The sequence below is a fragment of the Polyergus mexicanus genome, unplaced genomic scaffold (genome assembly GCF_030449975.1).
Source record: "Polyergus mexicanus isolate NDT 795.1 unplaced genomic scaffold, iyPolMexi1.0 SCAF_2, whole genome shotgun sequence".
Taxonomy (NCBI): Eukaryota; Metazoa; Arthropoda; class Insecta; order Hymenoptera; family Formicidae; genus Polyergus; species Polyergus mexicanus.
In genome coordinates, this window is record NW_027223322.1 from 12,543,687 (window position 1) to 12,563,181 (window position 19,495).

Consider the following 19,495-nt stretch of genomic DNA (forward strand, 5'->3'; position numbering starts at 1 on the left):
AAGCAGTGGTATCAACGCAGAGTACTAGAGAGAGAGAGAGAGAGAGAGAGAGAGAGAGAGAGAGAGAGAGAGAGAGAGAGAGAGAGAGAGAGAGAGAGAGAGAGAGAGAGAGAGAGAGAGAGAGAGAGAGAGGAGAGAGAGAGAGAGAGAGAGAGAGAGAGAGAGAGAGAGAGAGAGAGAGAGAGAGAGAGAGAGAGAGAGAGAGAGAGAGAGAGAGAGAGAGAGAGAGAGAGAGAGATCGAATACTGGCGCGACGCTAGGCCGATACCTTATAAGGAGAGGCTCTCCCAGCTCGTGATATGTAAGCAGTGGTATCAACGCAGAGTACTGTTTCTAATCTTATCACGTCATGACACCGTTCCCGTGTATATATCGTGCGTTATTGAATCCGTAAGGTCAGTCAAGTGTGTATAGTGTAAACGGAATATGTGAATTTCAATTATAGGCATATCAATGAAAGGATGCCTTCTCTCGAGTCGCTCGAAGACTTTCTCGGTAAATATTGGCCGGTCGCTACTTATCTTATAAAATTGTCAATCTTGATAATAATAATAATAATAATAATAATAATAATAATGCAGATAAAGATATAAATTATTTACTTTTTTATAACTGTTACATTATTTTATATGCACATTTTATTCCTAATATATTTCTACAATTAGCGTAATAAGGTTGTATTTTAAATTTATATATCATAGTTAGGCGAATGTACAATATATTAAGTTACGTAATTTTCCTTTGCGAATGTCCTTTGCTTGCAGAACCAAAGAAACGCCGTTTTCATCCCCTACGCGGTCTCCGGAAGATTTTTCGGCGGAAAAGCCGCGGTGCTGCCGACGCGCGTCTCGTTTCCAATTCAGGCGATCGAGATGCTGAATTGGCACATCTCCCGCGGGAGGAGATCACGATGAGGCATCCCGCGGGACGCCCCGAGGAGGCTCGCAGCAGAAGCGCCAGCGAGCTTCTCACCGACGCCTGCGACCGAGAAAGGTAGAAAACATCGATCTTTCTTCAATCTCAGCAATAGTTGTTTAGAACGTATTTAATCCTAGATTGCCAATATCTGTACATCAATATTACGTGGTATCACGTTCCTCGAATACTATATTTATCGAAATGTCAATGTATACGATCAATGCGAAATTTTTGTTATCTTTTCAGTGAACGATATATCCGATCGTCAAAAAGACACAGTTTTATCACGTTTATCAAAACACGCCGATTGTTTAAGCAGTAAATATCACAATATGTATTTATTTTGGCATTAGTGGATCATTGAGCAGTCGCTTTAATTTTTGACAAAATCTTAATTATCATCTTCGAAAATAATTTGACAAATATAGATAATAATCATACCAACAAACTGCTGATAGTAATTAGTTATCAGTTAATCAGCTTATAATGCTTCAGTTGTAAAACGATTTAAAATCGAGGAACTATAGAGAGTTGTAACATTGTCTTTGTTCAAATTTGAAAATTAAACTAACAATAGTTTACACTCCATAATCTTGTATACATACATCTAATAATATTAGAACTTATTTTAATTAAAATTGAGATGTAGATAATATGATGCTTCTGTTGATAATAATTATCGTTATTACTTATGCGATATACAAAATTTCTCAATTTAACCCGTTTTTAACATTTTTAATATTTTTTATGTACTAGCTTATTTCTTTTAATTTTTTAATATATGCTTTTAAAGAAGATATATAATAGTAATAATATTTTTCTAGCTTAAAACACGAATATAAAATGATCTTCTCGGAGTTCAAATTAAATTGTATCATTCAGTTTTCATTATTAATTTACAATTTCTGGCCTCGTTTCTCTTTCTTCAGTTTTTATTCTTATTCTAGCTCCGTAATATCCGTAGTTTACGTAGTGTTAATACGAAAGGGCGTCTTACGTGCGATTGTATAATTATCGTTGTGTAATATATAATGTATCTGAATACTATTCAATAACGATGCGGTTTGCTTTTACTCAAATGATATATCTTTGCGTATAGAACTTTACACAAGGTAATACAATTATCTGTCATCGCTGACGCGTGTTATTCCTGACAAATCGCTCATCGCTTTGATTACAAGTATTTACGGCAACGAATAAACTTTATGCTAAACGTCATGCCTGCGTACGCCTTTTCTTTCGGTTTCTTTCCGATAAATGTAGAGTAAATTTTTGGAGAGATATGTGGAATATATTATGATTTTGATTATGTTACGCCTTCTTCATCAGTATTTTTATGTTAGTACTTTTCATTAAGATTTTACATCATGATTATATAATTATATTAAATTTGGAATATTTGTATACATTGTTTCTATTATAGATGTTGCTCAAATTTCAGTAATTTAATTCATAATAATAATTTTTATTTTTATATATAAATGATATTTAAAAAGATGTGAAATAAAATCTTTTGTATGTTTCGTTGAACTTTTAGCGTATTCCTTCGGAGGGGAGAAGTGCAGGATAATTTCGTCAAGTTACGAGGAGGTGCCGGCAAGTTATCAGTGTCGCACGATAGCGTTTTCCCGGGAGAAGTTCCTCATACTCGGCCACTCTCCTCGCTGGCCAGCTTGACGACGCTCGAGGTCAGTATATTTTATTCTCGTATTCCAGATGTTCTGTAAAATGTTCGAGCTGCTTTTAGAGCGTATTTCTCAAGGGACCGGTACATGTCACACAGACCGGATAGATTATTTAAATCGAAATTCGAAACAGGCTGATATCTTTTAGAAGGATACGAAAATAAAATTGTTTAAGATTTCGCAAAATTAAGGCAAGGAAAAAAAAAGATGTCATGATTTTTCAAGTTTTTAAATAAATTTTTAAGTTTACATCATTTATAATATAATAAGCCAATCATAGATTTTTTCACAATTATTATGAAAAATTAAAGCGAATTAATAGAGCGATTAATAGATCGATTGGCCGGATTATTTCCCATACAATCCAATATTAATGTCATTCATAAAAAATACACTCGTCGAGAGACTCGTAAAGTTTTCCTTTCTACCAGCCAGTGAAACTCGCGCGGCAACATTTGAATAATCTTTAAGCGCTCGTTAATTGTGATGCAAGTGCACGAGTATATATTTTCTAGTGTCATTTACATATCCGCGAATCGTATGTATACATGAACCCATGTATACGGGAGATTCGCGAGTCGTGCTCGCTACTGCGTGAAGCATGAACGGCTGCAAAAACAGCGATGCTTCTCTCTCGTCTCATCTCGCTGACATCCCGGGAGAGTCGCACAGCATTCTAAGCACGCGTGAGTTACGCGATTACACATGTCCACGATTGACGCGTGACTTGTTTTCTGATTTTTCAAGCGCGCGCACACGCACACGCGTTTGCATATGGGTAGATCAATTATCAGAGTTATCACGGAGTTGCATAAAAATGACGATGCAGAGAGATGTAATTGACGAAAGCGGCTAATTAACTCAGCGTTTTGCATTTCCTCGAACGAGCGTGCGAATTACTTTCTTTTTCTTTCTCTCGTCGAATGTAACGTTACTTTCCTCCATTGATATTTCTCTCCCGTCAATGGTTATTATTATCTTCCTTTTTCATTGTTTACATGCTTGATGTAGCACATGTCATTTATCATAACAGTTACTTTAAAATAATATTTGGAATAGAATGTAATACTATTCTATTGTGAGTGTATTCCTCAAATTTATATACAAATTATATTTCATATCTTTGCGATATAAGCGTTAATTCGTGATTCTGTAAAGTGTTATTTATATGATAAATTTTATTTCGCGTATTCGAAATTTCTACTCTGGCAAATTATATATCTTTTATGTTTCTCGATTACCATCGGTATAATTATATCTCAAATGCGTCTCAAAACGTCTGTAATTATTGGGATCGATAATTATCGGATAACTGGTCTCGGAATGCCACGGAATGTAGGACGATCCTTTCTATTTTCGAGAGAGAGAAAAAAAAAATATGAGAGGAGCGCGTTCCGTCCTGATACTTGTGAGGAAAGTCTTCTCGAATAGTTTTCACGTTCGTGGAAAATCCTGGCGCGCAAAAACTCGCGAGAGGACTCGATTTCATTTCACGAACGTGTTTCCTTTTGTCTTTTCCCAGCGGAGGCAGACTAGGAAGAGTAACGAGATCATCGAGCACAAGGAGTACAATCATCACGTCGCACAAAGGCACCGGATATCCCTGCGGGTAAATTCGCCAAAGCTTTTAATATACTTTTAAAGCTCGTAAATCGACGCTCGTAAAATTCACGGTTACTCTCGACGCTTTTAACGATAAACATTTCACGCGAGACGCATAACAATCTTTATCGTTGTATTTTTTTTTGTCGTAAACTTATTTCTCTGCCTTGGATAGAGCACTAAAATATGCCGTGTTTTATACATACGCTAAATATATATACACAAGAAAGAAAATTTCCGTTCTTTAATACGGCGTTTTCTTTTAAATGTCATCAAGGAGATAACAAAAGAGAAAGAGGAAGAAAATCCTTCAAAACCCTTTCTCGAATTACATTTTCATGTTAAATAATAATTTTGCCAAATGACAGTCGCGTATAATAACACATGTATAACTATTGACCGCTTATACGTGATTTGTTCCTAGGTACTCGAACAAATCAAGACGGTGATAGAGAATCGGAACCAACTGGCCTCCGCAACCTCAGAGGCAGCCAGTATAGGACATGTAAGTATCTAGATTAATTCGTTGGATCGAAAGCGCAAGTCACAATCTTCGCCGACCTGTTGATATCTCTTGAACGGATACATACAGCTTGATCTAACAAATCTTTTGCTTCAAAAATTTCTTTTGCATTCAGTTATATATTTTTTTTTACAGAGTATTATTATTATTACCCCTCTGTTATTATTATCAAAGCTTAATTACTATTTACTAAATTATAAAATCTCTCTTATCTTATTATTATGATTATATGTTGCTCTTTATGTGCGTAATCATTCCATAATTATATACATCCTACTTGCACACACGCACACGTACACATTTCTCATTATTATTTGTTAAATTATAAAGTTTAATGAGAAAGAAACTTGATTTTTTTTTTGTCTGGCGGCGAATGGCGCGAGATTTCGAGAATGCGCGAAAATTTATGCGCGAAAGAAAGCCAGCGCTCTTTAATAAAGACAGAAATCACAGCGCAATGATAGCCCCGATGCGCATAATTACCGAGCGTTTCACCTATTTTTTTCTAATATATTGTATACGCTTGGTGTATAAATGACGTCACGTTTCGCTTTTGCGTTTCAGACTGCCGGCGAGTGGTATCAGCAGGAAACCACCGAGGTGAGATAAAGCGTGCGACGCGAGAGCGTGCTTTTTCCTCGCGGTATCGGCGTTAGTGCGTTAGTTTCGATCCATAGCCGTCTAGTATCGCCTCGCGCGTTACGATAGTGCTAGTTAGAGTGCGATATCACCATCGATATCGTCAACGATTCATTGTATATCCTCGAGAGCCGCGCTACTTATCTCGATATCATTCTCCAATCTTTTTTTTTTTTTTTTTTTCTAAGTGATGACGTAACACAAGCGATATATCGAAGTAGAACACGCGCGAGTGTCGTGTATATATAGTGTGTAATTTTTCTACTAAGATGAATCGCGATATAGGTCGCCCGAAATCCGTGCGAAAGATACTTAATCGGGTGTCGCTCGTGTCCTCGATCGTGTCAACCTTGAGGAGCAGAATCGTGGTAAGAGGAGAGGAAGAGTAATCTTTTCGTAAGAAAGAGTAAACTCCTCCGTGTGAACTTTCTCCGCTCGCCAAAAAATCGCGATCTCGCCGCTGCCGCGGTGACAGTCTGTCATCGACTTTCATTCCTTACGTCATACTTAAGTCTCTCTCGCGCGGTAAAAGTACACATACGCGTATACATACATCGCATGCATATTCCAGCTGGTAAAATAATGCGCGAGTAATTTACCGGTATCTCGCTCGGAAATTCGAGACGCTTTTATGATTCGCTCGCATCGAGATTACTCGCTGACATTACTCATCGGGATCGAATAAAGCTCGCTTCGCTTTAACATATGATATTCCCATCGTGGTATCATAATGAATTAATTATATTGAGATCGTTTTTTATTTTTAGAACCGCTTCGCCGTGTTTGACAAACATGGAGAGAGGAGCAGCGCGGAGGAGTGTCAGCAGGCAAAGGTGAGTGTGCACGTTTCTTCATATATTGTGTATATTCTTTATCGTTTTCGCCATTCGTCTCATTGCATTAAAAAAAAAAAAAAAAAAAAGTATCCTCCAGATATTGACTAATGAGCGTCATAAATCAATCGGCGATCGATAAATCAATTGAATTTCTGCAACAGGCGAATCCGATAAAGATCCATTAATCTCTTCTACTTTATGGAATGATCTTTTGTATATGCGCTGCCAACGAATCGAAACGTGGGAACAATCGTTTGCGCTGATTGCGAGATACGACTCGCGTGCAGTCGAGTCGCATTATCACCTCGGATGTGGGTGCACTCGTTTTATTGTAACGGGAATTTTTTAAGGTCGCCGCTCGACCGAAAAAGATATAACGTACGCGCGGAATTGTGTCTGCTTTTATTCAACACGTGGAATACACGTAGGATGTCTTCATTGTAAAGTCTGTCGTAAAAAAAAAGTAACGCGGCATAGAAAAGCGGGGCACGTCGTATAGACATTAAAATTTTCAGAAAGGTAGGAGTGCACGCTTTCATGATCATAATTCGCGATTTTACGAGAAAGAAAAATGTGAATCTGCCAATAATAAAAACTGTTAATAGGAAGCTCTTTGCGGTCTGCATTGATATTCCGTTCATTTTGTCTAGCGTTCCGATAAAGATATTGAATTCCGATATCCATATTGAACTCGTCGTTATTATCGTATTGCGCGTTTAAAGTTTTCTTTATATAATATCCTTTAAATGTTGTATATTTTTTCATTGTTATTTTTTACTTGACATGAATACGACATGTCACATGATTTTATCAATTATCCTTCGTGTCGTTTTCCAAATGATCGGAGTATAATAATTTTATAGTTGATATATGAAAACTACATTTTTAAAATTTTCATGAAATTTCCTCGATAATAAAAACTGATTATTACATCTTGGACAATATTGTTATATCAAAATTACAATAGAGTTGTTAATGTTTTGGCCTATTGGCGCAAATTAATTTGAACCGCAAATTATTAATAACGTTAATAATTTGCTTTAATAATAATTAATAATAATAATAATTAATAATCGTGATAAATGATTATTATGATTTAATAATTAATAATCACGTTTATATTATCATTTTTATTATATTACTATTGTTTTACTATTGATAACTCTTTAAAAAATTTTATTTTTTCAACAATGGTGGAGGAAATTTAATTTTATTCTTTTAAAGAACAAAAAAATGACTAAACGCGCAATGAATATGTAAGGGGGAATAATGATTATATTCTGGGATATTCAAGTTTACCATCGTGTCTAACGGGAGATATTTTTGGATCGTGACACGTTTACGGATTTGTCGACACACAAGAGCGAGCGTCCTGCAAAATATAAGACAATGAGAGTGCAGGGAGGAGAGAGGGACATTGCGAGAGAGCGAAAAGGGAATAGGTAGGGAAGGGAACGTAGTCTCGAACACGGGAATGCGTCCCTTTTACGGCGGTCTCTCCGTTTGTTTCGACTTCTCTCTCGTACGTTGCCCGCGCAACCATTATTTCCGTCTGCTCTCTCGGCGATGAGCCTCCGTCGTCGGCTATTATTGCGGGCTTCATGACGGACGACAACTGTTTAAAACAATATACTCGGTTTGTATCGTTTCAAGTCGCTCTTCGCAAAATCACGTACTTTGTTGTCGCCACTCTGACTCAGTTTTCGAGCTATTAAAACACACCTATTGTAGTTTTGTCATTACCGTTGCATTGTTGTTAAAAAGTAGAATAAAAATAGATTTTTTTTTTCTCCCAAGATGAAGTTTATTACAGCGAGCAATTAAAATTGTTGTCGCAAGAAATTTTCCCTTTTCACTTATATACGATTTTCAAATTTATCGATTGTTAAGTTCTCAATGCCAAGTTTTTTGAAAGTTACATCTATCATTAATAATAATCAAATTAATCGCATGACCTTACATGAAACACGAGAAATCGAAATTAGATACACGATAATGACATAAAAATGCCGTAAGTTCTCTCTTTTTCTCCTAACCGTGAAAAAGTAAATATCTATTAAAAAATAATAATAAAGCAACAAAACTCGTATATAAAGATCCGAGTTAAAATTTTGACAGATTGGCTTGAAATAAAATTTAAACAACGATTTAATCATCTGAAAATATTAATTCGCAGTAATATTATATTCGCATACATACATTTTTTTACACTGTTCACAAATTGATCGTCCAACGATGGTCTAAAAGACGAAAACGTTAAAAACGATAAGATATAGTCAAAGGATGCGGGGGAGGGACGCGAACAATGTTTCGATAGCGAGCATAGGAACAAGTATGTAGAAGCGAGAGAAAGGGAACCCGCGATACAAAGTTTACTGTTACTTGGCCCGTGGCCTGTGCACAGATGAATACGCCAAGCGTTTCGTTGCGCTTGTCCCTCTTTACTTGTTGGCTCGCTTTCGTTGACAGGTCGACAGACACAGATATATTGGCAAGATATGATGTAAATATAATGATGTAATATCTCAGAAAAAAATTTGCTACCCGATACACAAGCGTATTAATAACAGGGATCGAAGGTATTTTAGATTTATTGCCATCATTCATTAATTTGAAATCGATTCATCCCGAATAAATCAATATATGAGAGATGTTTCATTCATCTTTCATACATTGTTTAATTTCTAAGGAATTATCGGTCGTTATTTGCAGTGAAATTTAAATAGACATAAAAAAAATTTTTATGTTTTTAATTTGTTTTTTAATTTAATTGCGAAAAAGATCTATATCTATATTAATTTAGATTTATAAAGTATGCATAGTCTTTAAAAAGTTATGCCAGGTTGTCGTTTGTTTACATTGCGAAACGTGACGTATGGAATAATGAACGCTGCTGCTATTTATGGATACGTATATCTATCTAGACCAAGCATTCGATTTCTAGAATGAAGCTAATTAGTTGACAGAAAAATTGTGAGACAGAGAATCATCTCTTCGAGTACTCCCCTTTCTTTTTCTCTAAGGCAGCGATTGTCATTTTAAAAGTAATTAGTATTGATTGAAACGAGAGGAGGATATTCAAAGATGCCTCTTGTCGAATAGTTTCTCTATCAATATGCAACTACACAATTTTGATAGGGAAACTGTACGAATGCTTGATTTAAGTATATATGCTGCTATCTAACGTGATCGGTGATTGATAATGTTAGTAAAGGAACGTGGGTCTTATCAATGAGATGAAATCTCATTGAAATTCATGTCGGTAAAATGGTTCGGGACTATAATCATCCGGCGATCACTGTGGTCGCTGACAATCGTAGATGGCGGAGCTTGTACGTTCACCAAGTATAAGTGCAGTAATATTTGCGAAAGAGGACGTTAGCTCATCTCTCATATGAGAGACGACATTTGTCAAGATTGACAAATTAAAAATGGCGAAATTTTAATAAAGATATTGCAATTAAAAAATATATTTAGATTTTTACAAAAATTTATATATATATTTATACATGCACAAAAATTTTTATATACATTTTGAATTTCTCAACTTCGATATTAAATTCATATTCAGCGATCTAAAAATTAAGTTTATATAAATATGACTGAAAATTATTCGGTGGATCTTTAATGATCTAATTCGCGACTCTTTTGCGATAAATTCCATATTTAAATCATCATGAATATTTTAATCATAATTAGATTAATCATAATTGATACAACAAATTTCCTTTAAAGGTTGAAAGAATTTTAATGACATACTTAATTTCAATAAAACTTTTTGCTTATCGCATACTGTAGCTATAATAAAACAAAACAAAAAAAAATATATTCAAATTGTAGTTTTTTTTACAATTTTAACTGCAACTTTCTCAAAATTATCACATGATGAAACAATTTAGAAACTCGAATTCTATTCACCGTCAGAAACTATAAAAAGTAACTTATTTTCATGTTTTTTTTTTTTTTGTTTATTACTCTTACGATTAGCGGAATTATTTTTATCATTACAGATGAGATATGCAATATTATAACAGTTATTGATCTCATCTGTTCGTATAGTTAATTCAATATATATGTACATATTTTTTTCACAAATACATATATATCTGAATGGACTTTCTAAGCATTACGTAAAGTGTCGTAATGTTCGCGATGATGTCTCAGGTGCACTCGAGCGAGTAAATGCTTGTGTAAGTAGAAAAAGAATGGGGAGCAGTCATGTTTTGCTGTCGATCGATGGATTGATGATTACACGACACGGTTAATAATATATTGAATTCTCATCTTTTTCTTCCTTTTTTTATAATCATTATCATAAATTTATGTTTCCATTGACTAATCGTTTCATAGGGGAGAGAGAGAGAGAGAGAGAGATGAACATCGATTCAGAAAATATTAATAATTCTCGTCGACATCTACCGACGTCTTTATTTATATACGTATATATTTATGCAGTTTTTAATTCCTTTCATTATCAGTAGAGTATAATTTAGGAGTATGTATTTTTTTTTCTCGTATATACCGTGAATTTTAGAAGACTCGAATGCGAGTGTTTCAAGTGCCAAAGTTCGTTGACTTCATTTGTGTAAGCTATCGATCATTTTCTTTGAAGGAAATAAAAGATGACAAGTAAACATATAACGAGACAGGCGCGATTTAGAAATTTAAATTCCGTTCTAAATATAAAATTTGAGAGAGACTTTTTTTAAATTTACAGAATGAGATATTTTTTTCTAATGAATAAAGGATGAATTAAATTTTCAAGAAAATATTTATTATTAAGTATTTTTCAAAATATAAAAATAATATTTATATTTATATAATTAACGATGGGGCATAAGATTCAATGTCGTTCAAACAACGATCTTGAAATGAATGAATGAACGCTCGTTAATCCAATGAAACGTTTCATCCGAAAGATTTACAGTGACGCCTGCGTCATTTACCTTGTTCCGTTTCGTACGTACACGTGCATCTGCACACGTATTTTTACGTCTCTCTTTTTATTCGTACGGAGGCAGTTTCGGATAATCGACGGGAGATTTATAGAGGTTACACGGCCTCTAATCGCGGCTTGACATTTGCAACGCGAACCCACTAGACTGTCAATCTAAGCCAGTTTGGTATTTGCTTGGCATTTGTTACATCGCGCGATTTATCTCGTGGTGTGCCAGCGAGACCAAGGAATCCTTACATGTCTTTACCGAGGACTAAGATATAACATAATTATCGCCTACTTGTCAAATATTATTTTATTGTTAATCGATTTTTATAATTATTTAAAGCTTAAAAAATTAAATAATACATCGAAATTATTCGTCGAAATAATCAAATATTTAGGAGAAACCAGATATTCTACACTATAATTTGTTGGAATTATATCGGGAATGGCGGCGTTATGGAAAAATGTTGATTGAAAGATTCTTTACATTATTAATTTTTTTTTTCTATTATTTTTTTAACGCATAAATTAAAGCACTATAATATATTTGGATTTTATTCGTTGCGTATCGAGATAATTTTTTGCATACGTTTAGCGCGTGCGTACTTTATTACATGTTTTAATGCGTGCATTACAGCATTTATTATAAAATTTATTATTATATGTATATTATATATATATATATATATATATATATATATATATATATATATATATATTACAATATATATATATTTAGTTTTTTTCTATTGTTCCTTTCTATCTAAGATTTCCGTTATCGATGATAAATGCATGGGATTTGTTCTAATAAGCTAGATTTTGATTTCCGTGTCGGCTCATGCCTTTTCCGGTCACGATCGTTTTTCCGTTTCGCGATGAAGGAGAAAAAAAAAATAGCACGATTGCTGCACGAAAGCGCGGTAATTCGATGGCGACGTTCTCGCGATTGCGAATCATTGTGCCGCGACAATGGCTCTATGGAAGGCTCTTATTTAACATCGAGAAAGGAGCAGAAGCGGTTGTGGGTGAATGGCGGCGATGGAGAGAAAATAAATTATTTCTCCGAATAAATATCCATTTTAATAATTGCAACAGGAGTCGCGCGTGCATCGTGTAAAGCGATCGGTACTCCGTATCGGCTTCTAATATTAGCTTTACATTTCGCTTGAGCGTAAAACAGTACAGTGACACAGTTCTTTTTTTCTAAACAATCGAGTGATACGAAACTCGGTCGGTCCGATCTACTTAAAACATCTGCTTTCGACAATTCACAGAAAATTTTGATAAATTACTAAGCGAGGAATTAATAAGCGATATGTATAATCCAAATTTCTACTTAAATTTCAATATTACATATATTATTTCGCCGGGTTAAATTATATATTTCTGATGAGATATATATAATAAATTTCGTAAAATGATTCAAGGCTCCAAAAGTTTCACGATTATGGTATTAATTTTTTAAAACGAGATTGCATTTTACTCTCTTTTTCTCTATCTTTTTTTTTTGCTTTTTTTTTTGCTTTCTTTGCCGTGTCAAACGATGTTAGGCGAGAGATGACGAATGGAAAAGAAGATAGGATAGAAAAGCTTTCCTACTCTTGCTTCAACAGCCAACAGCTGGCAAGCAGAGAGATGGATAGCACCGTTAGTACGCGGCTCGTTCGACTCCTCATAGATCAGTCTTCTCGATCCTCGTCTCTCTTTATTTCTTGTCAGAGGCTATTAAGTGTTCAGGAACGTACGGGATTTGACACCCACGGAAAATCACGTTGAAACATAAGTTTAATCGATATTGAGAGCTTTCGTGTTACTGATAAATTTTTGATTAAACATTTGAAATTGATTTAAAGGAAATTTTTGCGATAAAAACCTCAAATGTATGACACCTTTTTATATGAATTAATGTAGAAAATAATAAGAATAATTTTTTATACGAATTAAAATTTAAATTTCGAAAAAAGATTTGCGCGGATTTAATGAAACAATAAGATAATGCCTATTTCAATGCTGGCTGAAAAATTAATTCTGTCGAAGCTATACACACATTATATATTATTATTATATTACATGTTATTACAAAATATAATTATATATTGTATTCGTGGACTGTCACAAATATTGAATCTGAGGTTGAATCTATAAAAATGCAATATACACTGGTATTTTCATTTATAAATCCTCTCTTATTTTCTACAAACAATTTTTTTTTTTTTTTTAATGCGTCGTCTAACAGGCTTAACATTTTCTTCATACAAAAATATGAAATATATATTTAAAGTTCAGTAAAAATATATTTATATCGATTTAAATTAAATTCGCTAAACATTGTCTTAATTACTTTAAAGAAGATAACAATTTTTTGAACTAAGACGAAGCTATGAAACAATAAGCTTTATATATTTATTCTCCAATGAATCTTCGAGATATGAATTCCTAAAAAACAAGCATAAATTACACGCTACACGTCATGGTGCATGGTATCTTCGCATACGTTCCTGGAACCTCCACCACTTGGTCTGATCGGCATTTGCCACTTCTACTGCCGTCCAAGTCCGGTGGGACGAGAAGCTAGGATCCGCGCGATTCGACTCGATTCAGTCGGTACCGCGCCGCGACGCGTTTTCCGCACGCGTAACGCGAGTAGAGATATACGTGTGCGCGAGTCTAGGAAATTACCGTATTTCCCCCTTTCTCTGTCAAGTAAAGGGCTTCTCGTTATATAAATCGCGATCGATCGCACTGACCTTCGGCTCTCGGCGGTGCCAGTCGTTCAGCCGGAACCGTACGCTTTGTTCTCTCAGCTTTAAATTAATAATCATAATTAATTATAGAGTGACAGAAGTACGAAGAAAGAAAGAGATGTTAATGCCAGAAAGGCGGTTATGCGCGGATTTTTATTAAAGTCCTATCACGCTCTTGGTATTTTACGCGTCTAAAGTAATTAATTTGCGATGATATATATCAAACATTTAAACGATTCAATCTCGATTTTACCCTATCGTCGAGCTGGCACGATCACCAATTAAAGGAATCGCGTCTCGAATAAATTTTATATATCTGCCTTTTTGTAAATCGATAAGATAAATTCGAAATTTAATTTTTCAACGCTCAATTATTGATACTTAAGATTTCTCAAACTTGATATTAATTTTTAAATTTAAGCGTTCGTGACATCGTAAGCGTCACATCAATTTTTCTATAATAATATAATACGAATTAATCGATAGTACACAAGCGTTATTTTATTATTGCAAGCTAACTGTTCAACAATTATAATTTGTCGACCATACTTGTGAGATTCATTATACGCGAGCTGCAAATGAAAATAGAGACTGAGAACTGTGTTTAAGATCGTTCTAATAACGATCGCTGGACGAAAACTCTCGTTGTCGTTACGAGCGAACGATGGAAATTAGCATGTACCCTGCATTCTCCTACTTCCTCTTTTCTCGCATCGCTAAGCATACGCATTCATCGGAACAGACTCACGCTCTTCTTTTCTTCTCGCGTACTATCGCAATGAGATTAATACAATATTTCGATCGTAGGCAGCAAGTTCTCCCGTACCGTTGTTTAACCGATCGATCGACCGTACCTTAAGGATATATAGAATCTTATCGTCTCTCTCGCATGATCAATCGTGCACAGAACTTCCTATATTCGACTTATGTCAAATTCAATGATCGTAAATCGCTTGGCATTGCATCCGACTCACTCGATTTATCTTCTCTTTAATAATGTCACAATAACATACAGACGAATAATAACATAATTAGATATTTTTTAAATCTTTCCTAGTTTATCCAATAAAATATTACGTTCGAATACTATATATGTACAGGGTGTAACAGAGGAAACAACGCATTTTCGTGAAAAATGTTTCATGCAAAAATCGTAGAGTTCAAAGTGGCGCATTATATTGTATAATGATATTAGTTTGACCTTGAACAGCATCCTCAAGGTCATATAAAAATCGCTTTAAATTTTTTTAATGTTACCCCCTATTTTTCATTACATATTCTTGTAGCTTACCTCGAGAACTTTCCAGAACACTGTAATAAAGTATTTTTTCATTAAGTGCTTTTTTAGTTATTTTATATATTTTAATCTAACATATTTTGATATGAAAAATAAAATATTTCGTAAAATATTCAGTTTTCGATAATCTTACCGTAATACTTTTATGTAGAGAATAATGAGGCAAATCAATTAGTATAAAAAAATAATTGTTTTTGAGAAAATTATTTACAATGTTTTTTTTTTTTTTTTTGCTTTTTCTCTGTATTCAATAATACTCGTCTCTTTCTCTTTCTCTATGTATTACAAACAAATTGTATACGCAAATGCAAAGTATAATGTGGTTTCCTTATAATCTTTCTTTCGCCATTTTCTACTCTGCGCAATCTCGCATTTATGAGTGCTACATTTGAATAGTTCCGCACCCATCTCTCTTTCATAAAGATAATTTCAATCAGAGAACAGATTTACATGAAATCTTTTAACGATCTGTTACATTATATTAAATTTTTTTTAAGACGTTAGGATATTTAATATCGAATGAAATTACAAATTGTACATATAATAATATTGATATCAATATTAACGGAGAGGGACTATTTCATAAAAATCTTGAAATTATTCAATAATTATTCGATAATATTGAGTGAATATTAAAAAATAAGATTTTTTAAAGAATTAATAAAATTACACATTAATTTAAAATTTTTATTTATCGTATAATCAATTCGTTAATAAAATTACATATTTTATTAATATTACATAATTACAATTTTTATGCAATCTCGAACCAAGAGAGGTAAACTTTTTAATACGTCTCTCTTTTACGTCAAATATTCGGTGATATTTGATGAATTCTTCGACTTTCCTGTTGCCATCATTACGAACTGTTAATCACAGTCGTTTCACGATCGTGTATTTCTTTTTCTCATTTTCGTAATTGTTGAAGTATGCGATTAGATTAGATGGAATTCGCAAAACTCGACTCGGAATCGAGTCGTGCTTTATTAAGAAAGAACATTAGCGATATCTCTTATCGCGTCACTTGTATCGAGTCGTTCGCAATATTAATTAAAGGCCATGCTGATGCGCAGAATGATGAATTTTAACTGAATAGGATATATGGATGCAGCTTGATTTGGTCAAAATCTCTTCGCATTCAACAACATTCGATCGTATAGTACAACAATCTATCTCTGCCACTTAAATGCAGCGCTATTTAATTGTTGTATTGTTCATTCGTTTGTAATAGCCGAGCAGTTTGTAATAGCCGAGCAACCAACACCACTATCACACTCGATGATCTACCATTTACTTTCTTTATACATATATACATATGTGTCTTAAGGGCACATACAGGTGCAAATGCAAGCATACTTCCCTCGAAAATCTCTCTCTCTCTCTCTCTTTCTCTCTTCCGCGGCGTCTCTATTAAATATCACGCGAATCTCTCACTTTCATCAGCCGGTTCTATTTAAATATATGCTAATTGCAACATCTATATGTATATATTGCGAAAAAAATATATTTAAAAGAAGCTGCTTATGCAAAATGATTGATTCAATTATACATGTATAATTTTTAACATTACATATTTATGGTATACATATATTCGTTGTATGCGTCAGTCGCGATAAAATAAAAGGGGGATCTTCGCATATAAATCGCCGATGGAAATCACGTAAAAATATCGATACGCGAGACGCGCTTAACGTATAAATCGAAAGAACCCGATATAACCCGACACGATTTTCTTTTTCACAAGCGGGGGGCCCCGTAGTAATACAATATCTCGGATAACTTTCTCACGGTGCACCATCACATCGCTTCCCTCACGGTCCTCTTCGCGATCTCTCGGTTTCTTCTCCGCCGCGGTTTAATTTCTCCAAATCACGGACGCGCGTCTTGCGAACGCCTTCGATTTCTCGCCGATGATGAAAAGTATCGGAAAGCTAAATCTCTCTCGTATATTCGCTTTCCATATTTCCTCTCTCTCTCTCTCTCTCTCTCTCTCTCTCTCTCTCTCTCTCTTTCTGTCTCGAGCGATTATCGCCATCGACAAAGCGACGAGAGAACAAACGATTCCCTTTTTTCTCTTCTCCTTTTCTCGCTCCCTGCTACCTCGATCTCCGGCGAATATATATATATATATATATGCGGCGAACGGATTTTCATTCCGCAAAAGTGCGCGAGAATCCGGTGAAATGGAAATCATCAACCGCGGTGATGTTTCGCGTCATTATCGCGATCGCGCGTTCTGCAAGAGAGTCAGTCACTTTCCTCCTGCGGATACGTATCGCGTGAAATACGCTCGTTGTTTATGCGCCGGAAAGGCTAACAAACCGGCCGGGCCGCGTGTGAATTAAAAATCTCTGCTGGTCGGTTACGTTAAGCGCAAGATTTTACGATTCGCCTTCGTTTAATAATCTCGTGCATGATTCGATCTGCAAAAAGCTTCAATTCTTGTAAATCCGATGCAATTGAATCTCTCTACTCTTTCCCTCTCTATTTTCAATGAATCTGATATATATATATATTTTTATATATAATTTCTGTGAATAGAGAATAATATATATTGTATTTTATTTATATATTCTTTTCATCGTAGTAAAATATTATATAATATTATTGTATGAAAAAATTTAGATGTGTAATATTTTCTTGCGCAAGTTACGAAATTAAAAAAGAAGTTATCTTAAAATATAAGATTTTTATTTATCTCTTTTATCGATATGATATTGATAATCTATCTGGTGACATTGATTATTTTCTCCAACAATAAGTTGATATTCCAGATTGCATTTAAATATATATTTCTGAAAAGAAACACGGAACATGTATACATTTCTCGATCTCGGGATCTGAATATAATTATGCAGATGACGTTGTTCGACATTAATATATATATGTGATTCGGCAAATGTATTTTAATGATGTATTTTGTGTGTCCATATGTCATCAAAGCGAGACTAATTTTTCGAATAGAGATACCTCTGTTTTACTAATTCTGTTATTTAACTTTTTATTTTTAATAAGTTGCTTTAGCGTAAATTCAATATTTAAATAATGCCGATTAACTTCGTCCGAAAATATATAATTTTTTACTAAATATCATAATATAAAGTTTTAAAATATATGAGATTTAAAGAATTAAAAGAAGTTTTGTGTCGAGTCAATATATACATACACGAAACTTTCGGAATTAATTTTATTGTAATATTAATTAATCTTTAATTTATTATTATATATTATTATTAATTTTAATCGCACAATCGAGATACATAATTCTATCAAATTAATTAAAATAAAATAATTATGAATTAGATGGAAATATCTTACGAAAGCAAAATCAAATCTTGATGTACGTTATAAAAATACAAATAATAAAATATGTTCTTCAACGCGATTCGAAAAGAGCGTTTACTCCAACATTTAAATCGACAGATTGAAATAAAAGGGGAGATTATAGGCGTTTCGTAGAAAACAAGCAGGGAGACTTTCGAGTTTATTAATGTCGTACTAATTTTGGTCGGTTAGGGAGTGCGGTTAAATGGTTGATGGCGAAATGCGTCGTGAGAACTAGGTGGACCTTAAACCATATTCCGCGTGTCATTTAAGAGCAAGTTCTCTTTCTCTCGAAACGGGTTTTCTCGGAACGTGTTAGAAACGTGACCGTGTCCGCAGTGCGAAAAGAGGAAAAGAACACATGTCCGTATCGCGCAAGAATGTAATCATCGTTTCGTTTGCCTATAAATTATAATTATATATTATTGTATTTTCGGCCGCGTGTCATACAATATTAGTAAAACCCACAACAGAGTCCGCAATTTCCGACAAGCCATTGAATCTCGATAGTTTACATAATTTTTTAATGAGATTTTATGTTTTTAACGTCGCAATATATAATTTTTAAGCAGAGAGAAGTGTCAATACATCCGCAACTTTTAAATTTGAATTACTTTTAATTTGAATATTGATTTATCAGCGTTTATAATGATAACGACTATGACATTTGTATAGCTGTAATAGTTATAAAAGTTGAAATAATAGAAGAGTAATTGCATAGAATAATAATAATAATAATAATAATAATAATCGTAACTCTTGTTTGCGTATTTTTAAATGTAAACACGTCCACGTTATATAAAATCTGCAGATTAAAAATCCGAGTTTTTTGTGTTTAACGTACGTTTGTTTCACGACCTCTTGGCAATCGACCCGAAAAGCTGCATTTCCCGCTTCTACTTTATTGTTCTTTCCTCCCTCTTCCTCCCTCTTCCTCCCTCTCTCTTTCTCTCTCTCTCTCTGTCCCTCTCTGATTTCGTATCAG

At 34.2% G+C, this 19,495-nt stretch overlaps 1 protein-coding gene across 5 annotated transcripts in view; it reads left to right on the forward strand.

Annotated features, from left to right (window-relative positions):
* LOC138940630 (uro-adherence factor A-like) overlaps positions 1-19,495 on the forward strand; it is a 62,652-nt gene that overhangs the window by 31,533 nt on the left and 11,624 nt on the right. For 2 of the 5 annotated variants that reach the window (XM_070309709.1, XM_070309727.1), the window contains exons 4-9: positions 765-993; positions 2,456-2,606; positions 4,126-4,212; positions 4,630-4,710; positions 5,293-5,328; positions 6,135-6,200. In XM_070309709.1, coding sequence (XP_070165810.1) covers positions 765-993; positions 2,456-2,606; positions 4,126-4,212; positions 4,630-4,710; positions 5,293-5,328; positions 6,135-6,200 — 650 coding nt within the window. Of the gene's footprint in view, positions 1-418; positions 496-764; positions 994-2,455; positions 2,607-4,125; positions 4,213-4,629; positions 4,711-5,292; positions 5,329-6,134; positions 6,201-13,708; positions 13,931-19,495 lie in introns of those variants that run through there. The other 3 variants (XM_070309741.1, XM_070309718.1, XM_070309733.1) reach the window with 3 other exon arrangements.